The sequence below is a fragment of the Fusarium subglutinans genome, assembly GCF_013396075.1.
Source record: "Fusarium subglutinans strain NRRL 66333 chromosome Unknown NRRL66333_c0000026, whole genome shotgun sequence".
In the NCBI taxonomy this organism is placed as follows: Eukaryota; Fungi; Ascomycota; class Sordariomycetes; order Hypocreales; family Nectriaceae; genus Fusarium; species Fusarium subglutinans.
The window spans coordinates 434761-461235 of record NW_023502089.1 but is presented as its reverse complement, the minus strand read 5'-3'; the positions used below and the strand labels follow the sequence as shown (position 1 = coordinate 461235).

General features: G+C 48.6%; 12 protein-coding genes across 12 annotated transcripts; 6 read left to right on the top strand and 6 right to left on the bottom strand.

Moving 5' to 3' along the window:
- Positions 1 to 324: 324 nt before the first annotated feature.
- FSUBG_3030 (glutathione s-transferase) lies at positions 325 to 1152 on the bottom strand (the record flags this gene model as incomplete). The annotated part of the gene is made up of 1 exon (XM_036680868.1): positions 325 to 1152. The coding sequence occupies one exon, from the start codon at positions 1150 to 1152 to the stop codon at positions 325 to 327; it is 828 nt and encodes a 275-aa protein (XP_036541617.1).
- An 819-nt stretch (positions 1153 to 1971) lies between these two features.
- On the top strand, positions 1972 to 3090 carry FSUBG_3029 (phospholipase C; the record flags this gene model as incomplete). The annotated part of the gene is made up of 1 exon (XM_036680866.1): positions 1972 to 3090. One exon carries the CDS (start codon positions 1972 to 1974, stop codon positions 3088 to 3090), a length of 1119 nt encoding a protein of 372 aa, XP_036541616.1.
- A 31-nt stretch (positions 3091 to 3121) lies between these two features.
- Positions 3122 to 3901, top strand: FSUBG_3028 (phospholipase C; the record flags this gene model as incomplete). Its single annotated transcript, XM_036680865.1, has 1 exon — positions 3122 to 3901. The coding sequence occupies one exon, from the start codon at positions 3122 to 3124 to the stop codon at positions 3899 to 3901; it is 780 nt and encodes a 259-aa protein (XP_036541615.1).
- Positions 3902 to 5124: 1223 nt separating this feature from the next.
- Positions 5125 to 6201, top strand: FSUBG_3027 (glycosyltransferase family 32; the record flags this gene model as incomplete). The annotated part of the gene is made up of 1 exon (XM_036680864.1): positions 5125 to 6201. The coding sequence occupies one exon, from the start codon at positions 5125 to 5127 to the stop codon at positions 6199 to 6201; it is 1077 nt and encodes a 358-aa protein (XP_036541614.1).
- Positions 6202 to 7211: 1010 nt separating this feature from the next.
- FSUBG_3026 (aromatic-amino-acid decarboxylase) lies at positions 7212 to 8746 on the bottom strand (the record flags this gene model as incomplete). The annotated part of the gene is made up of 2 exons (XM_036680863.1): positions 7212 to 8647; positions 8698 to 8746. 2 exons carry the CDS (start codon positions 8744 to 8746, stop codon positions 7212 to 7214), a joined length of 1485 nt encoding a protein of 494 aa, XP_036541613.1.
- Positions 8747 to 9692: 946 nt separating this feature from the next.
- FSUBG_3025 (surface protein SP1) lies at positions 9693 to 10571 on the bottom strand (the record flags this gene model as incomplete). Its single annotated transcript, XM_036680862.1, has 1 exon — positions 9693 to 10571. The coding sequence occupies one exon, from the start codon at positions 10569 to 10571 to the stop codon at positions 9693 to 9695; it is 879 nt and encodes a 292-aa protein (XP_036541612.1).
- Positions 10572 to 11544: 973 nt separating this feature from the next.
- FSUBG_3024 (amidohydrolase) lies at positions 11545 to 12885 on the bottom strand (the record flags this gene model as incomplete). Its single annotated transcript, XM_036680861.1, has 2 exons — positions 11545 to 11890; positions 11942 to 12885. The coding sequence occupies 2 exons, from the start codon at positions 12883 to 12885 to the stop codon at positions 11545 to 11547; spliced, it is 1290 nt and encodes a 429-aa protein (XP_036541611.1).
- Positions 12886 to 13349: 464 nt separating this feature from the next.
- On the top strand, positions 13350 to 14897 carry FSUBG_3023 (C6 zinc finger domain protein; the record flags this gene model as incomplete). The annotated part of the gene is made up of 4 exons (XM_036680860.1): positions 13350 to 13869; positions 13921 to 14185; positions 14273 to 14521; positions 14588 to 14897. The coding sequence occupies 4 exons, from the start codon at positions 13350 to 13352 to the stop codon at positions 14895 to 14897; spliced, it is 1344 nt and encodes a 447-aa protein (XP_036541610.1).
- A 773-nt stretch (positions 14898 to 15670) lies between these two features.
- On the top strand, positions 15671 to 17433 carry FSUBG_3022 (DAL5-Allantoate and ureidosuccinate permease; the record flags this gene model as incomplete). Its single annotated transcript, XM_036680859.1, has 6 exons — positions 15671 to 15825; positions 15885 to 16106; positions 16163 to 16418; positions 16468 to 16731; positions 16781 to 17113; positions 17170 to 17433. 6 exons carry the CDS (start codon positions 15671 to 15673, stop codon positions 17431 to 17433), a joined length of 1494 nt encoding a protein of 497 aa, XP_036541609.1.
- A 192-nt stretch (positions 17434 to 17625) lies between these two features.
- FSUBG_3021 (uncharacterized protein) lies at positions 17626 to 18102 on the bottom strand (the record flags this gene model as incomplete). The annotated part of the gene is made up of 1 exon (XM_036680858.1): positions 17626 to 18102. One exon carries the CDS (start codon positions 18100 to 18102, stop codon positions 17626 to 17628), a length of 477 nt encoding a protein of 158 aa, XP_036541608.1.
- Positions 18103 to 21033: 2931 nt separating this feature from the next.
- FSUBG_3019 (lysophospholipase) lies at positions 21034 to 22980 on the bottom strand (the record flags this gene model as incomplete). The annotated part of the gene is made up of 1 exon (XM_036680856.1): positions 21034 to 22980. The coding sequence occupies one exon, from the start codon at positions 22978 to 22980 to the stop codon at positions 21034 to 21036; it is 1947 nt and encodes a 648-aa protein (XP_036541607.1).
- A 1671-nt stretch (positions 22981 to 24651) lies between these two features.
- On the top strand, positions 24652 to 25002 carry FSUBG_3018 (uncharacterized protein; the record flags this gene model as incomplete). The annotated part of the gene is made up of 2 exons (XM_036680855.1): positions 24652 to 24912; positions 24967 to 25002. 2 exons carry the CDS (start codon positions 24652 to 24654, stop codon positions 25000 to 25002), a joined length of 297 nt encoding a protein of 98 aa, XP_036541606.1.
- Between the last annotated feature and the right edge of the window lie 1473 nt (positions 25003 to 26475).

The window sequence follows — 26475 nt, the reverse complement described above, 5'->3', positions numbered from 1 at the left end:
GTCCAGGTCTTATGGGGACGATTGGAAGGGATGATGTAGTAGAGAGCAGATGGGACAAGTAGAAGGATGTGACAGATCAAGACGCAGGCGTGCCACGCGACATGACACCATGATAGCAGCGCAATGGCGCGTTGCTGAGCGTTAGAGCTTACGTTTTGAGTGTGATGGGAATGTCTCTAGATCAGTTCCGACGATGCAAGAAAGATATGGTGCTTTGAGTTACATTCAAGATGGATACCCGAGGGATTGCACTCGATATGTGGGGTATCGGGGCCCGCGGGGCGGAGACAAGTTTATTTGATAGAGCCTCAAACTGTATCAGATCTATTTCACCTCTGCAAAGGGATCCAGAGCCTCGTGCAACTTCCCAAAGGTCCCATCATGCCAGCCCGCAATCTGAGCCCATTCATCCCCAGGCAGAGTTGCATGCAGCATCCTTAGCCACGCACCAACAAGCATATCCGCATAGCTAACCTTCTCCCCAAGCAAAAACGGACCACTCATATCCCTCGTGAACAATTTCGCAAGGTCACCGAGCATTTCTCTCAGAGACTGCATCACCTTATCCCGCGCCTCGCCAACTAGCGCAAAGTCGTCCCACTGTTTCACCCCCGCACGCCGCACAAACTCAGCCTTGCTCTCCTCCTCAGAAGCTGGATCGAATGGCATTCCCTGGACGCCCAGTTGAACATGTGCAGTAAACGCTGCGTCTATGTTTAGGTTAAACTTGGCGTACTCGGAATTTTCCTTGTCGCGCCACTCGGAGAGGGGCACGAGAATGTAGGGATGCTCAAAGTCAAAGTTGAGCGTCTGAGTGGGGAAGAGATCGCCTCCACCAGAGGTTGGGTAGGTTTTCTGTAGGTAAATAGCAATGTCGAAGGAATCGCCGACCACAGACCCAGTTGAGGGGTCTTGAATGATGGGTAGAGTGTAAAAGTCTTTGCCGTCGTTGAATTTGCGACAGGCGGGGACATTGAGGCCGGTGCGGACTTTGGTGATGTCTGGCAGGGCTACCCATGACGTCGAGTAGGGAACGCCCTTGAAGTTGAGAGCGAATCTGCTTTTCCATGGATTCGGGGAGAAGCAGTTCTTTTCCACCGGCGGGCGGGCGGCGATGTCGTAGAAGACGATTTTCTCTGAAGACTCGGACATGATGGTGATGGAAATCCGAAGATGACGCTCTTGTTGTTGTTGTTGTTGTTGGCTGTTAGATGGGTCACGATACGAAAATTGATACGTGGCTCGTTGATGATTGGCTTGGTTACGATGTCTCACAAAAACGCTTCATGACAAGTCACCAAATTGGGGTCACGATGATTCAATTAATTTTTATAAAATGCAATAAATATAATTTGCATTTCTTATTTATTTTAGTGATACGCCGAGGAGTATTCTCTTATTCCCATCAAGACTGATTAGAGAATCAGCTGGCTTATCTAGCCCTATAAGGTAGATCCACAATCTTGGAACCAAGATGAACTTCACAATATTTCTCCAATGTGACACGACATAACCTGATTGGCTGCCCCTGACCTGGTTGACCATACCTCTGGCCAAGAAAACAGTAACCGCAAGCTACATCTCAGCGCAAATTATATGCCGTCCACCGAGTTTGGTGCTGAGTGACAGATGGTGCCAAAGCACGCGCTTTGATTCGTCGGCCCGTAAAAAAGCACATATTGGTATAGGGTCAAGGCGCGGGCCAAGGCAAAGCCCAATGCCGAACAACCGACTTGAACAATTATTCGCTTGCCAAGCACAATGCTTCATGAGCTTGACAGCAAATTGGTCCACCGATGTCACGGCCTTGTTTCCGCATCTACAACGGCGAGCCCGTCATATTGAGTCTCGATTAGATGGCGTAAATTAAGAATGAGGCTATGTCTTGGCTTGGTGATATAAAGTCTAAGCTCATAGACCGTGTCGTGTAGAGACTTAATTTCATCTTCTTTCCTTGTGTGTGATATCAATATGTCTGTCAAATCAGTGACTGAAAACTTCCCGCTCGCCAGATATAGGGCTGGCGGCGGACATCCGACTGGTCAACGCAACGGCATAGAGGAGAATCTGGAGGAGTCCTTCGTCAGTCATTTCACTCAATTATTCAACAAATATGCCGGGCCAAACGGCACCTGGCATCGAGACCAAATCGGCCTCTTCATGCACCACGTCCAAGTCGAAAACCCGGAAGGTCTGGCCAGTTACCTTGTCGATCAAGATGAGCTAAACCTGCCTGAACTCATCAAGTATCTCACCTCACCATGCGGCAACATTCTCGAAATGGCAGCTCCGCAAGACTTGACCTGGCCACTGAACAACTACTTCATCAGCTCAAGCCACAACACGTATCTTACTGGCAACCAACTTTCCAGCGACTCAAGCACTGAAGCGTACAAAGACGCCTTGCTACATGGATGCCGATGCATTGAGATCGATGTCTGGGATGGCAAAGAACAGTGGAAGCCAGGATTCGGCTTAGAGGATGAAGTTGACAGGGAAATGAAGGATACTTCTCGTGAAGCTGCGCCTAGGAAAATGGGCTTTGCTGATCGAGCCATGATCAAGATTGGGCGCTGGGCTATGAATAAGTTTGAACCTGTTGATCCTGACGGCAAAACAGTTGATGACAGACTCTTGGATGTTATTGATGCCGAGCCACGAGTTCTTCACGGCTTCACTCTTACTAAAGAGGTTCTCTTCCGCGACGTATGCGAAACTGTAAAAGATTACGCGTTCTCCACGTCTGACCTTCCACTTATCGTCAGTCTAGAAGTCCACTGCTCTCCGCTACAGCAAGGCGCCATGGTCAACATCATGGATGAGGTCTGGGCTGAGTATCTTCTCCCTGTACCTGAGTTTGAGTCTGATTATCTGCCATCACCTCAGGAATTGAGGAACAAGATTCTGATCAAGGTCAAATATGTCCCGGAGGATGGCAAAGGAAATCGCAAGGACACGCCTGATAGCACGGATGAAGAGAGCATGCTTGAGGTTGTTGTGGAGGGGGACGAGAAGAAGGTCAAGAAGATCAAGCCACCCAAAGATCATTCCTCGACTGAGTCGCCTTGGTATTCATACTCGAGGGATTAGTTTCAAGTCACTTGAGGAGCCCGAAGCGTCGATGCCGAATCATATTTTCTCACTCTCGGAGAATGCAGCCTTTGCGATTCAGAGACGCATGCCAAAGGCTCTGTTCTCCCATAACAGACAGTTTCTCATGCGGACTTATCCTCATGGTATGCGGTTTGACTCGTCCAACTACGATCCCGTCATTTTCTGGCGAGCTGGTGTCCAGGTCGTGGCTCTCAACTGGCAATCATGGGATCTGGGGATGGTGCTTAATGAAGGCATGTTTATGGGCTCAGATGGATATGTTCTTAAGCCCAAGGGATATCGTCATGACCCGAGCCAACAGCACGGCATCGAGGAGTTTCACATTCCTAGCAAGACGTTGGAAAGGCTAGCTATCACAATCATCGCAGCACAGAACCTCCCTTTACTCGACCGACATGATGATCCCGCCAAGTTTATTCCGTACGTCAAAATTGGCCTTCACACGGAGCCAGATGCCCTCTCAGCGATAGTAGATGAGAATGCTACTCCCGAGGAAGTCAAGCAGATTGGGTACAGCGGCGAAACAGGTAAAAGCAAAGGCACCAGTCCAGACTTTGGAGGTGAGACGATTGAGTTCCTCAACGTCGATGGTGTTGTTCCGGAATTGGCTTTCCTTTCATTCAGGGTCATGAATGATGTACCTGGGCCCGATGTCATGACAGCTTGGGCTTGTGTTCGTTTGGATAGGTTGAGGCTTGGATATCGCTTTTTGAGGTTGCTGGATAAAGAGGGTATGCCGAGCAAGGGTATTTTGTTGACGAAGAGTGAGATCAGGGAAGCCTTGTAGCTACAACACCGATGGGAGGAGCTTCTCAGGCACGCCGTGATAGTAGGGTTTTTAATGCTTTCCGGGACTTACTCTACGGCAGATATAAAGTTGGCGAGGGGTCGAAATAAGCTTCGAGCACCCGTACAAGAGAAAAGCATACGATTCGACAGCGTTGAAAATACACTTTTCTGCTGCCTACGATCATACTTTGTGGTAGAAACCCAGTGGTCCTGATGACGAGACGAGTTGTTAGAAACACCGCTTAGTCATTTTGCGTGGTTCACGTGCTGGCATCCTTGAGTCGGGTTAACCTTATCAATGTCAGGCAATCGCGTAGATTTGAGCTGATGAGATGATGGACCCTTGCTTTTGGGCTTCGGGAGCCGAGATTCCGCGGGTTGCCGCGGGGTCCCGTTAGCTAAAGTCTGAGCCATTCAACGCAACGAGGAAGCTCCCATGAACGAGAATGAACGACATGCCATGTAGCGAAAGCGAAAGTCGTTTACTGAACGAGGCATCAACGAAGATCTTATGAGGACGATGCTAAATGTCGCTAAAACATGGCATCGTGGATTATTTCAGGGCTGAGGGTAAGCTTCAGCCACGAATCTTGATGAGGGTTAGCTCCAATGCTGAAGGTCCACATTCGATTTATGCATTGATCTTATCTTACAGCATATGAAACTCGACCGTGTCTGCCTCGCGTATTTATAGATGACGTTGAGTGATACGGGCTCATCCGTGTATCCCAGCCCCAATGAGCCACCCAACGTGTTTATTCGTATCCCCCAAATTACACCACCCCAGAACAGGAATAGCCACTCAACCATCAACGAATGCCGTTTCTGCCGCACCCATGCCTGATTCAGGGGACGCCCGCGGGACACAGACGATCAGCACCAACAAAAAATGCTCGGGTCATCACTGTCACCCTTAGCACGTGGCGGTCGTTTGGGAACATCATACGGTCCCGCTGCCGCCAATCACAAGTGAGTCGAGAACAAAAAAGCCTCGAGGCTGAGTTGAGTTGGCGCAGGGGGTTGCAGATGACGACGCGTCTTTTTATTTACCGGCCGTTGCCCACTTCAATGAATTTAAATTTAATTACTATCTATATAAGGCGGGCAAGGTAAAAGGAGTTTTTTTTAGTGTTTTTACACGAAAATTTACGCACGCGACGTATAAATACCGGAGACGGACCAGATTTTCTCAACTCCTGCGCTGGGGAATGTTTTCGGACAATGGCACTACAAAATATCATTCAACACTTGCGCGCGCGCTTTGGGAAATATGAACGACTTTACGACGAGGAGCACATTGAGTTAGAATCGCCATCTTACAAACGATGCGTCCCCAAACGATTTGGATTCCCGAGGTTCAGGAAACTCACAGTCTATTTAATCCTGAGCAACCTTATTATTCTCGGCGTGTTAATTCATTCCATCCGCCCGCTCATCACCCTCCTCATACGGAATAACGAACTATTCGCAATCAACTTTTCTGTCGACCATGCAGCACAACCAGACGCATTCCAAAGGCCAGATGGGAAGAAGATACCGCGGATTTTGCATCAGACAGCGCCAAACAGCTCGATTCCGGAGATTTGGGCAACGTCGCAGCAGAGCTGCAAAGAAGCGTATTCTGAGTTTGAATATAAGCTCTGGACTGATGAGGGGGCGCGAGAGTTTCTTAAGGAGGAATTTCCGTGGTATCTCGACACTTGGGATAATTATCCTTTCCCTATCCAGCGCGCAGACGCCATTCGGTATTTCGTGCTGTATCATTTTGGCGGAATTTATATGGACATGGACACATATTGCAACTCGTCCTTCCCCGTGGATCAGATCGAATCACTACCAGGCAAGGACCATGCCTTATTCAAATCGACATTACCGACTGGTATCACGAATGATTTCTTAATCGCGACCGCGAGACATCCAGCTTTCGCATCAGCAGTATCAAGACTGGCCAGCTTTCACCAAACAACCCGACTCTGGGCCCGTCTTCAACCCTACGCAGCTATCATGCTGTCTACAGGGCCTCTCTTCTTGACATTGGCGGTGCAGCAATATCTGCTCGGCCAGCCAATTCTACCATCGCCTACCATACACATCATGGACCCCGCGGTGCTAGACCATTACATGGTAGATTTCGAAACCGCGACCTGGCATCAGAGCGACGCTCAGGTCCTCAAGTGGCTCGGCGACAGGCCATGGACATGGTTCAGTCTAGGAATCATTGGGGTCATCGCGGGCATATACACCTTTAATTGCGTGCTATCACGAACATCCATGACTCTTTACCGTAAGCTATTATAATACAACACACAGCGACTGCTTTTTTCAAGACAAATAAAAAATTCAATTTTCCCTGGCTAGAATGGCCACATTAATTTCAGCCCCTGTTGCTCTGTTAATTTACTCGGATAAGCGGCACAATTACGTGGTCACGGCTCGCTCCTGTAATTTTCGGCTAGTTCCAAAGACGGAAATAACCGAAAACTCACTCAAACGCGTCCGCGGAAAAGAGTGGCTCGACAAATACGGGATGGCCAATTAAAACGTGTAGAGGGGTGAGGCAGACGAGAAGCTGATGGATGGACCTGGTCCAAATCACGTCGTCAGTGAACAGCCACGTACGTGGCTTAGCTGTCACATCGACAGCCCCCTTTTCATCGCATATGTAGGACCATCAGATGCATGACCACGGGGCTTCTCTAAGGTTCAATGAGAGTGTCGAAATATTGAGGCTTTCATGCGCGGGCCCCGCGGAGTCGCATTGCATAAAATTGCAACTTTAAATTAAGTTCGGGGCCTTTCCAGAGAATTGGGCCAACTAACCTTGCTGCCTAATGATATGAATGGGCAGTATCAGGCTTGTGGCTGGAAATGGCCTTTGGTCAGCGGATATGTGAGTCGCAGGAGGCCTCATGACCAGTGGTTTCCTCTGGATAATGCGCTGTTTATCTTGCAAGAAGGGTAATGGCATGGCGAGGGTCAGATTTCCGTAACAAGGGGTCTTTGTGTTTTCACTACTCCTGGGTTGTTCAGCCTTACCGGGTATTCTTGATGTATGCTTACCAGAAAAGTGGTGCCTAGTTCGGATGGGCTATCAAAGTGGCACGATAAGTAGACGAGAAGATAGGCTCTATGGGTGAAAATTAAAGAGAAGCTTTATTCTTTGGGTCGCTTTATAGCAAATCGTCAAATACTGTGACAATAAGGGCTCTCAGTCACAAATTCCAGATACTGTTCACATTTTGTATTTAGCAGCAATTCTTTGTTGTCATATGCTGCTCTCTTGGTTCATTCTACCCTTACACCATCCTTCACTGCTTGGTAGTTTTACCCAGGTCTGCCTCTGTCCTCTCAACCAAAACATCAAAGATCCGCTGGACATGCTCCTCTCGAACCCTCTCAACGCCTGTACATGCACGAATCGCAAACTTGTCATTGACAACGGTGCTGGTAAGGTAAAACTCTCCGGTTCTGTTGACCCATTCGTACAGCTCTTCCGTTCGAGCGTTGATCTCTGCTTCATCAGCTCCCTTGACACGGAAGGTCACCAGGCCAAAGCGCGCAGGGGTGAAGATAGTGAATAGATCAGGCCGACTGGCCAGCTTGTTCTGCAGGGATTCACCGAGCGTAACTCCGTTTCGAATGTGCGCTTGCAGTCCTCGGATACCATAGCTGCGAAGAACGAACCATAGCTTGAGCGATCGGAAGCGACGTCCAAGAGGAATTTGCCAGTCGCGATAATCAGTGACCAGTTCATTGTCGGAAAATTGGTTACGCAGGTACGGCGGCTTGATGCTTAGGGACTGGATAAGCCAGGCTCGGGATCGGACCCAAACTGCAGAGCAGTCAAAAGTAGTGAGCATCCACTTGTGTGGGTTGAAGTTGAAAGAGTGAAAGTCGGCCATGGGTGTAGTCAAAGGCTGATTCTCCTCGAGAAGAAGTGCAGATCCTGCATACGCAGCATCGACGTGGACCCAGATATCTTTCTCTGTTCCAGCGGTAGGGGACAACGCCTCAACGATGCCGGCAAAGTCATCAACCGCACATACATCAGTAGTGCCCATTGTAGCAGTCAAGTAAAAGGGCTCCAGCCCGCGGGCCCGCAACTCAGCTACCGTCTTGGCAACAGCACGACCAGTCATAGCGAATCCGTCTTCTTCAGTGACAGGGATAGCCACGAAGCGAACACCGAGAACCTGGGCAGCCTTCTTGGTACTTGAGTGGGATCCAGCACTTCCCAACGCGACGAGTTTGCTTCGTACAGTCCAGACAGCATCTTCATCCATGCCCTTGGTGACCGCAGCGAGATACTTGTCGCGAGCAGCACACATAACAGTGAGGATAGCCTCGCTAGCACTGCCGTGAATGACGCCTCCTCCATGGGTGCTACCGCCGCTCAAATAGCATTCCGGGAGACCGAGAGCTTTGGCGAGCCAGTCCATGACAATAGTTTCCAGCTCTGTAACTGCTGGGCTGCAGATCCAGTTGAAATGGGCGCCGTTGAAGGTATTCGAGTACATCTCAGCTAGGGCAGCAGGGTAACTGCTTGAGCAGGGAAAGAAGGCCATGAACCGGGGGTTGGCCCAATGGGTGATGCCGGGAAGAATTTTTGACTCGATGTCGGCATGGATGTCGCTCCAGGACTCTCCTTCAAGGGGAGCTGAGGATGGGAGCAGAGGGCGGAGGTATCCTGGCTTCACATCGGATACGACACGCTGCGAGGAGACATTGTCGTAATAGTCAGTGACTGTGCATGGTTAACTTCAATGTTCATTGATCCAGTCATAAGAAACTTACTCTCGTCAATGGCTGTACGAGCTGCCTCGCGAAACTCTGCAGAGTCCATGGTGCTGAATTTTGTATGTATGAAGTGTTGTCTTGGAATTGAATGTCAAGCGTTCGTTATGTCTTTATGATGTTGCATTTATATATCATCCAACAGAGAGACTGTCAAATATCGCGCTTGTTTCCAATATTGCCATAAAAGGTGGGGGAGCATGATCGGATCCAGTCACCGTATGGAAATTCCGCTTCAGGAAAAGTCTGTTTGAACTCTCTCTCCAGAAAATGGCATGAGAATGTCGCCACATTTGTGATGGACAGCCAGTCTCCGCCCTTCTTTTGACAAGACAAGGCCCACCTCGGAATTATCACCTTCGAGGCGTTCCGCGTTCCGAGTCAATGTAGGGTATTTTGATGGAGGTTGAACAATACGCCAATCAAAGACGTTAGCATACAGCATGAGCATGCTATCTTGCATAGTCAATCAGATAGTATGTTGCTCGTTTGTTATTGCCGTTCTGGGGTTGCTCGCATCGGAGGGCTCTAGTGGCCGAGCTGCGAAGGTATAATGATCGCAAACAGTCAACTTCGGAACTTACATAGGCTATCGAAAAAGATTGTAACAGCGACATAAGCAGCAATTTTCGTCAACCATTTCAGATGTTATTGGTCTTTTGCTAGTTCTATATGACGTTCACCCTGTTATCCAAGGGAAAATAATAGGCCTTTGTCGCCTTGACAGTATTGCTCAATGCCGTTTCTTTTCTTAAATACATAAAGTTCGGATGGTGTCAAGGGAGTAACGATACGAGCAAATAAAAATTGAATTATATTTATAACTGTCTAAGCTAATATTAAAGACTTTCCTCCGTCTGACATAGAGCCAGGTAGTATCTCCTCGACATGGCTGTACACAGCTACTCCAGCTTGGCCATGGCTTGAACAAGACAGGCCCCAGTTATTAAATGGTCATGCACAGTATTAATGAGTCCAAACAAAGCAATCAGAACTTAGAGAAGGGCAACAGCAGCAGCACCAATGGCACCAGCCAAGCCAGCGACCTTGCCCGACAGGCTTCCAGCTCCGTTGACAACAACAGCAGGCTCCGAGGACTTGGCAGGCTTGGAAGCCTCAGTGCTAGCAGGCTTGGAGGTCTCCATGCTGGTATGCTTGCCAGTAGCGGAAGCCATAGTGGTATGGGCAGCGCAAGCAGTGGGCTCAACGAGAGAACCACCGGGACCGTTGTAAGGGTTGTAGCCCAGGCACTCAGCCCACTCGGCGGCACAAGTAGCGTGGTTGGCATTAGGGGCGACGTTGCAAGCGTCATGAGCCTTGTTGCACTTCTTGAGGCAGTCACCAGCCTTGGCTGTCTCGGTAGCAGTGGGCTTGGCGGAGTGAGAGCAGGCTGTAGGGGCAACGAGAGATCCGCTGCCATAAGGGTTGTAACCGAGACACTCAGCGTACTCAGCAGAGCATTGCGCATGGTTGGCATTAGGCGCCGTATTGCACGCATCGTGAGCCTTGTCACATTTCATGACACACTTATCAGCCTTGGCTGTCTCGATGGCAGTAGGCTTGGAAGAGTGGGAGCAAGCAGTAGGCGCAACGTACGATGCGCCGCCATAAGGGTTGTAGCCAATACACTCGGCATACTCAGCAGCGCAAGTTGCGTGGTTGGCGTTCGGCGCAGTGTTGCACTTGTCGTGAGCAGCGTTACATTTCGCAAGGCACGCGTCGGTGGAGGAGGGAAGAGCAGGGATGGAGACAGTGGCAGTTGGGTAGATGGGAGCTATGAAGGCTGTGTCGGCCGAAGCGGCTGGTGAAGCGCTCGAGAGCTGTGCGGCGCTGAGCATCAGGCCGAAGAAGACGGAACGAGTGTTGGAAACCATTTTGATAAAGAAACGAACGGTCGTGTTTGCGTGCTTGAAAAGGATTATGGTGAGAGTGAAGAGAGGGAATACTCGGCGGGTTTATAGAGGTCTTTGGTACTTATAAAAGAACGCGCCGTGTCTCATTGTTAGTGTCTCTTGTGTAGGTGATTTAAAATAAACATCCGTGTCATCATAATTACTCCCCCCGCATTCTCAGTCACCAAGGTCCTTTTGTCGTATAGATCTTGTTCGTATTGATACGAAGTGGCTAGGCAAGACGCATTCCTCTAGCTCAAGGAGATGAGACATTTAGCCAATCACGGGGCAAGGATAACAAAGGGAGGGCTGTAGGCTTTGTGGCGTTAGCCACTAATATGTAGTGTCTCAGGGACGCCCAGCCAAGTGCCATGATCTCCCTGGACCTGGAGGTATAGTTACGTTGAAATAAATCCTGAGAATGGAGGGATGTCTTATTTTGAGCTGTACTTAGAATCATAGACGGGAAAGCTACACAGTTGATCTGCAGCGTCGAGTATTTACTAAACAGTTAAACTACAAATAAGATTTCTGATACAGTTGAGAGCTTAATTCCTAACTAAGTCATCCCTTGGGCAACCGGAACCTTCATTCCATTTATAGATCACCCATCGAGTCACGTTGATCGTCAAACGCATGCCAGTCGGTGATAGGGCGAACAAGCGTCAGTCTGGAACATAGGGCTAGTTTAGACATGCCGACTTCCGAGCCGAGGGAACTCAGGGAGAAATGCCCAAGCGCAATACGAACTGCTGCGACGAAGCAATAATCGTGAGATCAACACTGTTTAGCGAAACAACCCGCCAGTCAGGCATCATGAATCACGCCAATTGGGTCTTATTCTCGTTGAGAAGTGTACTATAAGAATAATGTAAACTACCTTATTGATGGAAAGATTTTCTTGAAATGAAGTTATGTTAGACATATTTAAAGATTTGCAAATACCAGTGGTTCTCTATGTAGCTCTTTCAAAGTCATTTCTGACACGCCGTGACAGTTCTTCGTCTGCCAACACCCTAATTGCTGTCATCGCAAGCCCCCTTGCACAATTCATAGCTGCTTTGTGAGCACTCTCCTGTCCAGCACATGTAGCAAAGTCTGGATGGTGAATAGACACATCTGGGGTAGTTGGAATAGCAAATCCACCATGGAAACCCGGAACATGGTAAGAAACGTTACCCATGTCCGTCGAAGCAGGAACATTCTCTTGTGGTTTGACCTTCAGCCCTAAATTGGCCATTTCCTCGACATAGGTGTTTGAAAGGGTGTTGTTAACTAGAAGGTCATTGTATAATGGTGCTCTAGGTTGAAATGTCAGTAGGGCAATACGAGATAGAAGCGGTGAAGCTCACGTTTCATATTCGACCTTGCAATTCGCTGCAGCAGCGCCTGCTTCAAAGCAAGCATGCACACGCTTGACGAGGGTTTGGCATCCCGCCAGCGTAGGACTGCGAATGCACCAGTTCATTCGAGTATACTGCGGGATAATATTGGGGACTGTGCCGCCATCTTCGAATACACCGTGCACTCTCTCATCCGGTCTGATTTGCTGTCGCAACATGGAAACGTTAACGTATGCAGCAACAGCAGCGTCTAACGCGTTGATTCCATTCCATGGTTCCGCGCCCGCATGCGACGCTCGACCCTTGAAGATGACCTTGGTCTTGTACGCAGCAATGCTTCTCGTCCCAGCTATTCCATCGTACACCAGACCATCGGAGCTTGGTCCCGAGGTTGTCGGATGCGACATCAACGCTGCCGCGATGTCCTGGGGAGGATCAAAAGCACCAGCCTCAAGGAGCTTGATCTTGCCGCCTCCACCTTCTTCAGCAGGTGTTCCAATGATGCGCAAGCGCCCAGGAAGCTTGGTCATCTGTAGAGCGCGGGCGGCGCTGACAAAGGCCGCAAGAGAGGATGTAGCGATGAGGTTATGGCCGCAGCCATGGCCAACACCTGGAAGTGCATCGTATTCAGCACAGAAGACGATTTGACGACCTCCAGAGCCGAATGTTGCTTCAAAGGCTGTGTCGAGACCCCATGCATGGCGTTTGACTTGGAAGCCGTGATGCTCAAGGAAGTCGGTCAGTTTGTCGTGTGCAAACACTTCTTGGTATGCGAGTTCGGGATGGGAGTGAATACTGAAATTGACTTCTTGAAAGGCGGGATTGAGGACATCGAGTGTTGAAGCGATGATTGAGCTGGATCGGTCGATGATATCTAACTTCTCGAGAGGCACTGTATCGTATTGTGTTGGTGCGGAACGGCCAGGGGAGGAAGTTGAATCAATGGCCATCATTTTGTCTGAGGAGGTATAGGTATGTTCTAAGCTACAGGACACCGTTGGGTGCTTCGCGCATGACGCGCATTATTATATACCATATACGCATTGATATGCTCCGGGGCAGCCTTGATTATCTCGACCTGGTGTGCGTGGACTTAGTGGACCACCGATACCGCTACGGCAAGTGTAGCAAAGCCACCTAAGGCAACCCCAAACTGTTATCAGGCTGGTTAGCGGAGGGGATCTCCAGACCTGGGGTAAGGACCCAAACTCTTTCTGGACGTGTAGCCGACGAAAGATAGCGGGCTCCACTGAAATTGCCGACCAGTCTCATAAGTACGGATCCCCTCACTCTGCAACTTCAATCACACATCCCCTGACTTGTTTGTTCATCTTACGATTCCTCTTATCTCGTTCGATATTGCTTATTTAGTTATTATCGTCGGCTGTCGGCTATCACGCCAAGAGCGGAAACAATAATGTCGTTATCTCCCTCCAATGCAACTTCACCAACGCCACTAGGTCGATCAGCCCCGAGATCCCGGAGCGGCTGCTGGACATGCCGAACTAAGAAGGTCAAATGTGACGAGATACGTCCTGTTTGCCGACGGTGCCTACGCCTCAAGCTCAGCTGCGATTACGCACCCCGGCTCCGTACCTTTCCCAAAGGGTCTCCAGCTGGAACGTTTGTCCACTCAAGTCTGGACTTCTCTTGCGTTGAGCCGAAACGTCGTAAAGATGCACCATACAAGTCTCTTTGTGGCAGTCCTCGGCCTGAAAGTGAGGGGATATCCCCCTCATTGAGCACACCTCTCCAATGGGGCACTTACGGGATGGAACTCGGCAGTGAAGAGATTGAAGCGATACAGTACTTTCGGGAGTCATTTTCGTCGCTGTACATCATAAAGAAGCCACAGTACTCTGCATTTGCGATTATGCTACGCCTTGCTACGAATGAACCCCTTGTGCTACATATGATCCTTGCGATTGGAGGCTGTGGTATTGACTACCGGCACCAATGACATGAGGGACAGTACTGTCTATCGACAGAAGATGGGCGCTCAAAATACCGAACACTCGGGCTCAAGCACTATTCCGAGGCATTGAAAGAACTACACATCATACTGGACGATAAAGAAGCAGCCAAGTCAGCCAATCTCGATTCACTGACGAGTGGATTGGTCCTCATGATTATGTATGAACAACTCCGTGGCGACACCAGATGCAAGGGACTTGCCAGTCATCTGAACGGAGCAGCACTTATCTTCAAGCATCACTATGCTGATATCCTACAACGAGCCAGAGATACCAGCCAGTCAGTGCCTTTAATGACGACAGCTGAATCAGGAAGTCCTCGGCATCTATCTCAATTTTGCGCTCGGCTGATAACAAGAATTTGCAGGATGGACGCCACCGCCTCATCTTTTGGACTCGGCGGCCAGGTCACCAAGGTGCTCTGCAGAACCTTGCCAGAAGGTAACGACAAGAGCAGTTTGCCGACGGGCCCAATCGGAAGACTATCTAGTCTCCACGCTTATTCTGGACCGCTTTACCGTTTGGTCTGGGGCGATGACTACCCCGCAGTAGAGCTGGTGCATGATCTAGAGAATCAGCAGGTCTTTGAACTGCTCGAAGCTAGTGTTCAGCTGCGGTATCTTATATCCGAGATGACGAGCCTTTAGCCCATTGGTGGTTCGGCACTGGCTGAAGCTTCCAGGAAGGTTGAGGCAACGATTCAAGAAACGAGCGAGGGCTACATGAACATCCTTGCCTTTGCATCACGGCTCACTTCAGCCACTGATAACTCTCACTCCAAGGTACCAACTATACGCTGGATAGTACCTATATACTACACCGAGGTACTCGATTTTCTCCGCATCGCCAGAACCATACACCCTCCGCTAGCGATAGCACTAGACAACAGTAAAACAATCCGTAATATCATGAATCTCGCTTTCCAAGCTTACCAACACGGAGGAGATGTGGCCATGGTTCGGATTGCCCGTCCGCTATTCATGGTGGCGTAAGAGACTGATGAGGAGCTCCATGTTTCGTGGATTCTTGAGAGATTTAGAGGGTTGGCCCAGTTTGGAGAGCATTTTGCGCGCGCGGGTGATTTCCTGGAGAGGGCCTCGAAAATGAAACTAGAGTTAAGAACGAGCATAGATTTACGGACTGTGTTTTCAAATCAAGCCACTTCGATATGCTTGTGCCTGATGTAAGGGTCATGAAAGGAGTATATCTAAGCTTGGGTATTTTGAAATGCAGAAACGCTTGTTACATTCCATATTTCACCATATGTCTGTATACCTTGTTTCCGAAGCATACTCTTATCACTGTACCGGGCATTTACCTATCAGTGAAGGCAGCAAGCTCGCTATTGTGTACCTGATCGATTACATGCTACCCACGTACACTCCCTACCTTATCTCCTGTTGATAGTATCCCCTCCGGAACCCCTTCGTCTCGTTCCGCGGATCCTCCCTAGTGATAAAACTCTATCAATAAAGTATAGCCCAGATCTCTCATCGGCTACCCCGCGCTTTCTCGTCGGCTATCAGAACCAATGTGGCTAGTTCATCGTAGCTCCCCAAGCCATGTTGATAGCTCGTGGAGTATTCGGTTGTTTCTGTTGCGAATGACTTCTCCATGCTTTGTAAACGCCAGCTCACCGTTGGATAAGTTCGATATGGAGCACTTAAGAAGGGTCTTTCCCCCCTTTCCGTCCAACATCATTCAACAAGTCATCGACATCAAACCATCTCAATACCAAGTCTAGCTTCTACACTAGGCAATCAATATGGCCACCAAGGACGCATCAGACACTGTTGACATCAAGCTCGAAGACAAGGAGTTCGAAAAAGCAGACCTTGCCTCAGTTGCCAATGGAGCCATCTTGGGCCGCGAACTCACACCAGAGGAGGATCGAAGAATCCTGCAGAAAGCAGACCTCCAGTATGTACCCACGGCAGATGGAACCAACTACCCAGATGAGATCTTAACTAATAAAACAGTCTGCTTCCTATCATGGCATTTGCCTACCTCTTCCAGTTCCTAGACAAGACTGCACTTAGCTATACAGCTATCCTCGGTCTTCGCGAAGATCTGCGCCTCAAGGGAGAAGAATATGGTTGGGCATCTGCAATCTACTACTTTGGGTACCTCGTCGCAACATACCCCATTGACGGTGTATTGCTCGTTCGATTGCCCATTGCAAAGGTCATCGCTGTTACCATGTAAGCGTCTTTGTTCGCCCTACTCAGCGCTACCAACCTCTGACTGTCACTCTTAGGTTTATCTGGGGAGCTATTCTAATGTTCACGGCTCTTTGCCACAACGCTAAAGATCTACTTGCAACTCGTTTCTTTCTCGGCATAGCTGAGACGGCAATTGCCCCAGGCTTGTCTATGATTGTCGCGATGTGGTACAAGAGATCAGAGCAGCCTTTACGTCAAGGTGCTTGGTTTCTCGGAAACACGTCTGTAGGCATTCTTGGTGGCCTCGTCAGTTATGGCTTTGGTGAAATTAAAACATTTTCTCCTTGGAAGGTAAGGCGACAAAATCATGGGGCGAATTGCTTGTGCTAACTTCTTCGAGGCCATCTTCATCTGCTTTGGAGCTTTCACGATAGCTGTTTCCATCATGATTCTATTTTTCCTCGCCGATACGCCTGCAAATGCCCGTTTTTTGACCAAGGATGAGAGAGCTCAAGCCGTTGCTAGAGTCGAGACAAACATGACCGGGATCAAGAATGACAAGTGGAAGAGGGAGCAGGTTAAGGAGGCACTCTGCGACCCAAACGCCTGGCTTCTCTCAGTCGCTTATCTCGCTTCGATTATCCCTAATAATGGACTTCTTACGGTAAGCCGTACCTTTTCGTGTTTACGCATGGCGACTCACAGCTTTACAGTTCAACACTATTGTTATCCAGGGCCTTGGCTTCTCTGTCTTAAACACACTCCTTATTAATATTCTACCATCTGTTTTTCAGTTGGTCTTTGTTCTCATCTCTGTCATTGGAAGTACCTATCTTCCAAACACCCGACTTCTGTTCATGACTTTCAATGTCGTTGTCAGCATCGTTGGGGCTGTGATGGTGCGTGAGGTTGACCCAGCCCATCAGTGGACTCGCGTCATGGGCTGTGCTCTCGGCGTTGCCTTTACGGCCAATTTCCCCATGACAATGGCTATGGTATCCAGCAATTTCGCTGGCTTTACTAAGAAGACGACAGTTAGTGCTATGGTTTGTTAATCCCGGATTGAACAGTACCTATCCTCAGCACGCTGACTTGAACCTAGGTCTTTATCGCATATTGTGCTGGAAATATTGTCGGCCCTCATCTATTCCTCCCTTCCGAGGCCCCAGGTTACAAGTCGGGATTCCTAGCTATTATGATCTGCCTGGCGGTTTCTGCTGTTCTCTGCATTGTCCTTCGGTTCTATCTCATCTGGGAGAACAAGAGGCGGGACGATGCTGCAGATGCTATAGAGGAATCTTTGGAAGGCATCAATCTCAGCGACAAGACAGATAGAGAGATCCCCCAGTTCCGTTACATCTATTAATTGGGCTCTAGGCTGTAGGCGATGTTGTACGAGCACAGTCTTGTGCTATAATGGCGCTTTGCAGGAAAGAATTTATCCTAGATAAGCAACCTTGCTTAATAGATCGGCTATTACGGACTCTGACCAATGCGTATGCACACCATGCAGTGTTATCCTAGAATTGTCTCGCATACATATACTCTAGCTTCTAGGCTACTCACTACCTTCCTTGTTGCTGTACACCTTGGCAAACATCCTTCTTAACCCATCCATATCACAAAACTCGATCACCTTTGTGACCTTGGACCCATCCTCATTGAAGTCCAAGACCCACGAGTGCTCTATGACATCCTCCTCGCCATTCTTGTATTTCATGCCCGTTACAGTCGTTGCCGCTGATTTGCCTGACTCTGTGTCGATAGTCAAGTCAGAGATGTCGCTGTGGGTGACTACGTATTTCTTGAGATCGAGCGCCATGGCGGCTTCGTAGTCGGCGTTACTCAAGCCATCTTCCGGGGGCGATCCGAATAACTGAAGAACACCGGCTGGCTTGAAGTATCTTTTGCAAGAGTCGGTGACGTCACGGTTGATGATTGCTGGGTTGTTTTGTTCGCCGGCGTCTTTGTAGGCACCCAAGAACTGTCTTGTTGTGTTCTCGATAGCCTCCCTAAGTTCTTGTTGTGAAGCCATGCTTGCGGTGATAAATCTTGATATGTCGCGTAAGTTTTTGATTGCTGTAAGATGCTTCTATCACGAGTACCAAGCACTTGGGTCATAGTATGTGTATTTATATGGATTCCTTGCTTACAATCAGCGAAGTCGTAAGCCATCAGCTGACGTGATCCCTAAGTTATTGGAATTAAGTAGCTGTGTTTATGACAAGTGTAAGCTTGATGTTCGTCTGTGTCATCATGAGTATGCGATTGCTGCAGTGAAAGGTTGATCTTTCCTGCTTTCTCGCCGTTTAATTTTAGCCCGAGTACACAAAGTAGAGAACTTCTCCAAACCGTATATTAGGTAGAAAGATCTTATCTATTGAACTTAGAACAAACCTAAGACTTTTATAGAGTTTCAGTAAGGGGCGAAGTGAATAACTTTGCCCAATCTTGGACTTGCCGAGGCATGTATAGGGTATACCTATTTATAGCAACTCCTTTACGAGTGTTGCATGAAGCGGCGGAAAGATACTCCGAGTCACAGTGGGCAATTTCCAGTGCCGGAAGCGGCCGCTCCGTTTAAATAACCTTGTTTTGCAAGGCAGACATGAGGATAAAATAACCTATGGAGAGCCCCATCTAAGCCCTATAAACTCGTCACCGCGACGAACGGATTTAGAAGGTGGTTGCTGTGAAATTGGGTCGCTTCAGGCAGTGCTCACCAAAGATCAGGGCGCACAAAGTTCATGACCCCACCTCCAAGGGCCAGCCTCTTGACCTTTTCGGTCGTAGATCGCTTCGATCAAGGGGAGCCCCCGGCCCTGCCAAAGAATCTGTCACTTCTCCCTGTTCAACAGTTCAACTCAACTCAACATCCCTCATGACTTACGCCATGTAAGGAGACATCCCTGGAATAAAGGGCCTGTGCTTGTATTATCATATACTAGGCCTTGCACGCCCGCTTATCACTACGTGGGGATCGTCGTCCCTTGAAGCTGATCTCACCTCACGCCAGAATGTCAGACTTTGGTGAGAAGGTCAAGTGGAGGAGGGCGAGGGCGCCCAAAGTGAGATCTGGCTGTAGAACTTGGTAAGTCGAGCACTCAGACCTTGCTTACTGCATGCTAATTGACGCAGCAAGTTTGTAGCCTATTATCATACGATGAAATGAATCTTTGCTGATCGTAGTCTAGAATCCGGCATCTCAAATGCGATGAACGAAAACCCACGTGTTTCAGATGTGAAAAGGACAAACGGAAGTGCGACGGCTACTTTGCCCCCCCAGAAAGCAAACCAAAGACAAAATCTCTCGCCCTCCACAGAAAACAGTATGACCTCATGTCTCGCCGCCTCGCGACAGCCTCAAAACTTCTTGTCCCAGCCGCGCTATCACCAGAGACATTCGGTTCGACGATAGAGTTGGATCTCTGCCACCACTTCCGAACATACACAGTATCAGAACTCGCGAGCTCTCTCAACGCGATGAGCTTCTGGCACGCGTATGCTTTACCACTCAGCCAGACTTCAAAACCCGTCAAGGCTGCTATTGGAGCGTTGGGAGGGGCGCACAAGGCTTTCAAGCTTCAGACCCAGACTGACTCATTAACGCAATCCCTTGCCCAGTCTTACGAGATCGCATCTATCCAGCAGTACAACAATGCTATTCGGGTGATGCAAGAATACATGAACTCACCCGACAAAGACTTTCAGGTTATTCTAACTTGTTGTTTAATATTTATCTGCACGGAGAATCTTTATGGACGTTACAAGAACGTTACACGGCATTTAGAAGCCGCATTCTCTCTGTTGAACGCCTGCGATCGATGGGAACTGGCAAAGTTTATGGAAAACATTGGCCCTTCATTATGCGGGCTGGCCTCTGATCTATTCTTCTACGTGGGCAACAACTATTCCTCCAAACTTGTCGCGGGGATTAGAGAATGGGTTGACAAGCAAGACCCGATTGATCTAGAAGAACCCGGCGAACCCTTCACTTCTGCACAAGCTGCAGCTGCGGCACTGACACGAGTCGAGGCGCTATGCGATGTGGAGCTGTACGCCGATTGCCCAGACTGCTCAGACGATGGTGTCCTATGCGGCGACGGTGGGGTTTCATGCAATCGACGAGATAAAGGGTTGGTGTCGGAAGCCTTTTACCATCATTGGAGCGCACGATATCAAGCTTTCAAAAAGACATTTGATCCATCCAAGGCCTCAGAGTCAGAGTTATTTCGGTTCAAAGTACTTGAGTGCGAAGAGATTACATGGCAGGCCACTTTCAAACTCAACCATATCGACGACGACCTGGAAACAGCCGATTGCATCGAGATATTAAAAAAGGCAGAAGAGATCATCAAGATGACCCAAAGCGACAAGGGCCAGATCTTTACATTTCAGGCTAATCTCGTCCCTCCAATATCTTACGTTATCATATCATGTCAGGACACAAGCGTGCAGTGGGAGGCGGTGAGGCTTCTACGGTGCCTCGGGAGACGGGAGGGTGTTTGGGATAGTAGGACGATGGCGGATATTTACACGAACATGATCAACGCAAAGACGAACAAGCTAATAACGTGGGAGAATATTCCGGCTGACGTGCCGCAGCTGACTGAACTTCTTGGTTCGCTGAAGATGTGAGGAGGCTATTGCAGACGGTAATAGATAGAGTGAACATAAAAATAGACCTGTTCACCAGATGACCAGATACCTCCATATCTTTGCCAGTTTACCTCGTTCAGCGGCTCCAGGACGAGTATAAGGCGCCCGGCAGTGTTGATCAGGCAGTGGAAGAGACGGCTTTGCTCCGTTGATTGAAAGGGAAATGAGTGCAGAGGCTCAGGTTATCAATAGGCTGGCACTATTATTAGAAGACAGGCACTGTTACATAATTATTACACAAGGACCAGTGAAGTTAAACAAGTATGACAATTAAAATCTATCAAATATTACAAATGAATTCCCACTATCACATGAGAGCAAACAAAGCAGCAGCTCCGACACCAGCCGAGACAAACCAGCTTGGGCCAAGCCTTGCTCCAGCTGCGCTGTCTGCCGCATCCGCCGTCGCATTTCCTCCAATGATGTACTCGGGCTCGTAGCTCTTGACAGCAGTGTCGTTGGACTTTCCGTCCCAGCAGTAGCGATCGAAGCAGGTTTTGCAAGCATCGGGAACAGTCTCGTTCGCCTTCCACCAGCTTCTGCTCATGACCGCACACACCACGCAAGTAGGCCACTCCTTGTCAATGGTAGCATTGCCTTGAGTAGCTCCGTTGAGAGCATTGAGGATGATGTTGTCGCGCTCGGCAGTGGTATACGACATGTCGAAGGTTGAGACGTTGCTATGGTAGGTGTAGGGAGCGTTGGGGATGTAGAAGATCAGCGGAGGTGGAACTTCGCCGTCTGAAAGAGTGAAGTTGTTGGCGTCACAGCCAAAGAGCGTGGGGCGCTGGTTCAATTTCTCGTTGACAAAGGTCTCGGCGGACGGGACCGAGGGGAATTGTGTGCCGTTGCCAATGCTGGAACCAACACGGTCATATGTAGCTCGAAGGGCAGTGCCGTTGGGCCAGTTGTTGTTCGTATCAGCAGACGAATCAATGGCAAAAATAATATCAACGCCACGAACGGGCTGGATCAACGGGTGAAGGGGGATGTTCTGCAGATCCTCTCCACCATCGACAAGAGTCAACTGGCGGTCCTTGGAATTGACGCTCTTGTCGGTAGGGTTCCATCCAAAGAAGGGGTTGGGTGCATACTGGGCGATATCCTCATCATCCTTATCCAAGCCGACCAAGACACCTTCGATCGCTTTTACGACAATATCTGGAATATCATTCTCTTTGCCGACCTGGGTGATGTTGTTGAGAAGGAATTGGTTGAATAGTGAAGATGACGTTCCCATCACAAAGCCGATCTGGTCAAAGCCGCGAACGCATTCGCCCTTGGAGTCGATGGTTCCGTTGGTGAAGTTGGAGGCGAGATACTCAGTAGGTACGAAGCCAAAGGTGGTAGGATCCCATGTACCAAACTCGTAGGGGTTGAACTCGTATACAGTAGCGTTCAAGGAGATGACGCGCTCACCAGGAGCACGACCATCAGCAACGAGGATGGGGAAGGGCGTGTCTGCGTCCTTGAAGTTGGAGGTATCGGCAATGGAAGAGAAAGTGTAAGAAGGTCCACCCTCAGGCGCATTGACGAGCTGATACGACAATGCGCGGCCCCACCAATCAGTGAGAGTAGTATTCCAGCCCTTGTCCTTGTCGTCAACGGCATCCTTCATCTCATCCCAGTACTCGGCAGTGTTGAGAAGGCTGATTCCAGAGCTCTTGGGGCCCTGGAAGATAGAGCGGTCAAAACGCCAGACTTTGTCTCCGGACTGCAAGTCTGGGACTGTTGAGAAGTTGTTGGCGAAGATGGAACCCACGAGCCAGCCACCGCCAGAAAGACCAGCTAGATACGTCGCCGATTGGAGAAGGCCGCTGATGGGGCCGGTCTTGTTGTTGCGTGAATCAGCAGCTGAGAGGAATCCTGCGCCGTTCATCAAAGCGCGATAACCGCCGCCCGACGCGGCAATGGCGATGTTGGGTAAGCCAGTCGCATTGTTCTTGTGCTTCTCAACGAAGCTCTCGGCATCGAAGCCAGAAATGTTGGCTCGCGACAAGAATGTCTTGAGATCATCGATTGTGTTGTTTCTGCGACGCCGAACCCAGGATTCCTCCTCGCTGGACAGTTCACCGGCGAGACGAACTTTTGGACGCGTTGAAGGGCAATCAACTACCTTCGGAGCATATCCGCCACTCGGAGAATTTGGTAGGGCTCGGATCTCGACTGAATTGACCCTGGGGATCAAAGCCGTGTCATCCGGAGCAGCAATCGCTGTGCCGAGCCAGAGGGTGAGAGCCACAAAGCCGAGCATCCTGACAAAAAACAACGGTAGAATAATTAAATATGGTCAATATAACGAAAGAAGATGAGAACTCAAAATGGAGGATTACAAAGTGCGAGGCCAGATAAATAAGTTTGAGTAAAGCCCTTCAGCCAAGGGGCGCAATTTACGGACTAGCCAACGGGTATGATCTCACTGGGTCTAAGCACATGCTAGAGTTTTACGGTGATTAATGCTTTTGACTGGTTGCAGGGAGTGACGCGGCTTGAGTGGCTAGTTCGTTCCGTGGACAGCGAGGATAAAAAAGGTTGAGATCCACCGACGGCTTCTTTGGCCGAGAGAGTTTCGGTTTTTTTGGAACCCGTTGTGGAGGCTGTGTCTCAGCTCGGAACATTCGGCACAAGCTAAGCCACAGACAGAAATGACGTTGTGATGCCAGCGAATGCAGAGCAATGGCCACAGGCTGATGGACTGGCGAGGGGGGGATGTAATCTACTTCTGAACAGGACCGAGAAGGAGACTGCTTCATATGGAGATCTACCTCTTCTGAGTGATCCTCTGTTGAACGACTAAACGAGAATGGGACTTTGGTCCCCCCCCGCATCAAAGTGGAGAGGGTATTCCGGTGCGCGGATATAAACGATACGTGAATACGCGGGAAACAACATGATAGGCTCCCACATTTGGAGACGATGACTGTGGAACATGCCGAATTCAGCTGATCTTACCTTACAAACACGGGAATTGCCATCTGTAACAAGCTCACTAAGCCTCAGGATCGGTCTGACCTAATATTGTAACGGCTGACGTTTCAATATGAGTAGAAAGAACTAAATACAGAAGCATAAAATCATAACACGATGTATAAATACTAAAGGATGTTTATAGTTGCGACCGGTTCCAATACCAGGGAAGCTCAGTCCTTCACTGTCCCTTGGCGCATTATACAAGAAATTCTATCAAAGTCAGAATTGAAGGAATTGGGTTACCTGGCAAGGAGCGCGTTGGTATTTACATAGTAAAGGGCGCTTAGTAACACGTCTCAGCAAATGTAGAAGATGCATTTGAGAGCCAATTCATCAGGTGTTGCCTTTTTCTGAATAGAGAACATTACTTAGAGATTGCTAAGGGTTACTGTCCCTCACAAAATTTAAAGAAGGGCAGTAGATTTAAAGATCCCAGGTAGCAGCACTTTCGTAATATAGAAGAAAAATAGTAAATTAGCAGGAAAAATGAATTTAAACAGCTGCTGTGTAATAAAATAAATTATAACCTACACTAGTATTTGATACATAGCCCTTTGTATTTACTAAAAGTAAGGGATAGCCAGATATCTTATAACTTTATTAATTACTGATCGCGCTAATGTAAGACTACAGCTTATCATTAAGGGACTGGAATAAAAATGTTTTAGATTAGGATTGAAAGGGCGGGATACTGACAGTAATTTAGGACCCCTAGATAGGTAAAAAGAAGCAGTAGGTCGACGTCGAGGTCTCACCATGGCACGGCACGGCTCTACATCGGCCTCAATATAATAATATTCAAGCGCCACAAGGCAGATTCACATATCTTTTCGTTATTCAATCCAACTACAAATACTCTCTAAGTCCAAGGACAAGAGTTTCTCGAATCCCCATCTTCACCAATTCCCAGCCTTATCAAAACCCCAACTCCATCGTCTCTTAATATAAAACAAAAATGAAGGCCTCAGCTGTTCTCTCGACTCTTTACCCTGCGATTGTGGCTGCCATGGCAGCTACATGCGAAAAGGATGCAGGACCATGCATCATGGCCAACGATTGCTGTAAAGGCTATACTTGCAAGACGATACCTGGATCAGGCTCGAGATGCGTTGCCGACCAGATGTGCGTTGCAACAGGAATGCTCTGCCATGTCCAGACCGCGAAGTGCTGTGGCGATTTTGCATGTACTAGAATTCTTGGCCAGGTCGGAGTTTGCGTAAGTAGCATTCAAATTCCTCTGTTAAGATGTTGAGGTACTGACTGAATGTAGATGAAACCCGTCGACATCAAGCCAACTCTACCCTAATCGTTAATTCAAATTGTTAAACGCGTGTTTCAGGACGTTATATATGGAGCTTCTATCCCGTGGGATTGATAGAACAAGTCCATAGAATCTATTAGCTACTGTGGTCTTTTATGTAAGATGAATTAAGTTATTACTCTGGGACAAGCCCTTCTCGACTTTTTATCTTCTTCTCAGCTTATTCATTCAGGAGTAATTGCCATGTGATTTTATATAACAGTCTGTGTGTTACTGATTGCAATTTTGGGGCTAGGATTCCAATACTTAGGAAAGGACTTATTAGGTGCCGTGTTGGATATATTATTTCTTTAGCGTTATAGACCATTATATTCGTGCCGAAAGTTTCGTCATGTTCTTCTCGCGAAGCCATGTTAAGACCCTGTTACTTGCCTTGCTTACTTTCCTGGTTTAATTCGCCGTGCTGGTCTCAGATTGAAGAGCGACTCTCCAGCCTACATAGTAACAAACCCCAATTCCTCTTAGTCATCATATTAACAAAACTTACCAAGTCTACCTATACCATATACTGGCTCAAGTCACTGTTCTTCATCCTTGCACAGCCAGCATCTTATAAACTCATCTTTCAGCTTCATCAAAAACTGATATTGCATTACAGGATGCACTCAGTTCAAGAGCAATATCCACTCTAACAAGCACCAAAACTCACGGGGAACCACTGGTCAAACGCAACCCCGTCGTGTACAGCTACAGCGCCTTTTTGATGGCTAGTTGTGCTGAGCGGCGCAAGAACTCGAACGCTTATCGAGCCGGCAAGTCAGTTGTAATCAGCAATTCGAAGGACGACAGCCTCAAGACCATGGCTGTGGCAGGCATGAATAAGTCAAGTCGGGCTGTAGCGAAGCAGCTCTAGACGGGAACTGATTTTAGCAGTCCAACGCGCCGGATGCGAAACAGTGACTTTTGTAATGCGGTAGAAGGGGCTGCAATCTTCGGTATCACGGACATGCTAAGTACAAGTTTGACTCTACTGCAGAAGCTGGTTTAGTGCTAGCTGGTGACGATGTCCTGACACCGAAGGATGCTGCTGACCTGCAGTTGCAAGAAGGCGCTCATGTCACCCTGATAGCCTGTCAGTCTGAAAAACAACACTTAGCCCTTGTAAATGAAACTCTTGGTATAGTTCCGGTATTTCCGATCGCTGCAGCTTGTTTTGTTCTTGCAACTCTATGGCCAATTCCTAGCACTGTAGGTCAGAGGTTCTCAGAGTCATTCTATCAACATAGTCTTGACAAAGGCGCCAATAGGCAGATGAGAGGCAAGATTGATCTAGCACGAGCATCCCAGCAAGCGACATTAGACATACTGGATGTATATGGAGAGACCTCAACAAACTGGGTATCCTTTGTCTTGAGAGGATTCTCGGAATTTTAAAGTAAGCACCGGTGCGAAGCAGAGCCGTTATATGCGTTACCTGGAAGCACCAGGAATAGATATAGAGAACCAAATATTATTAGA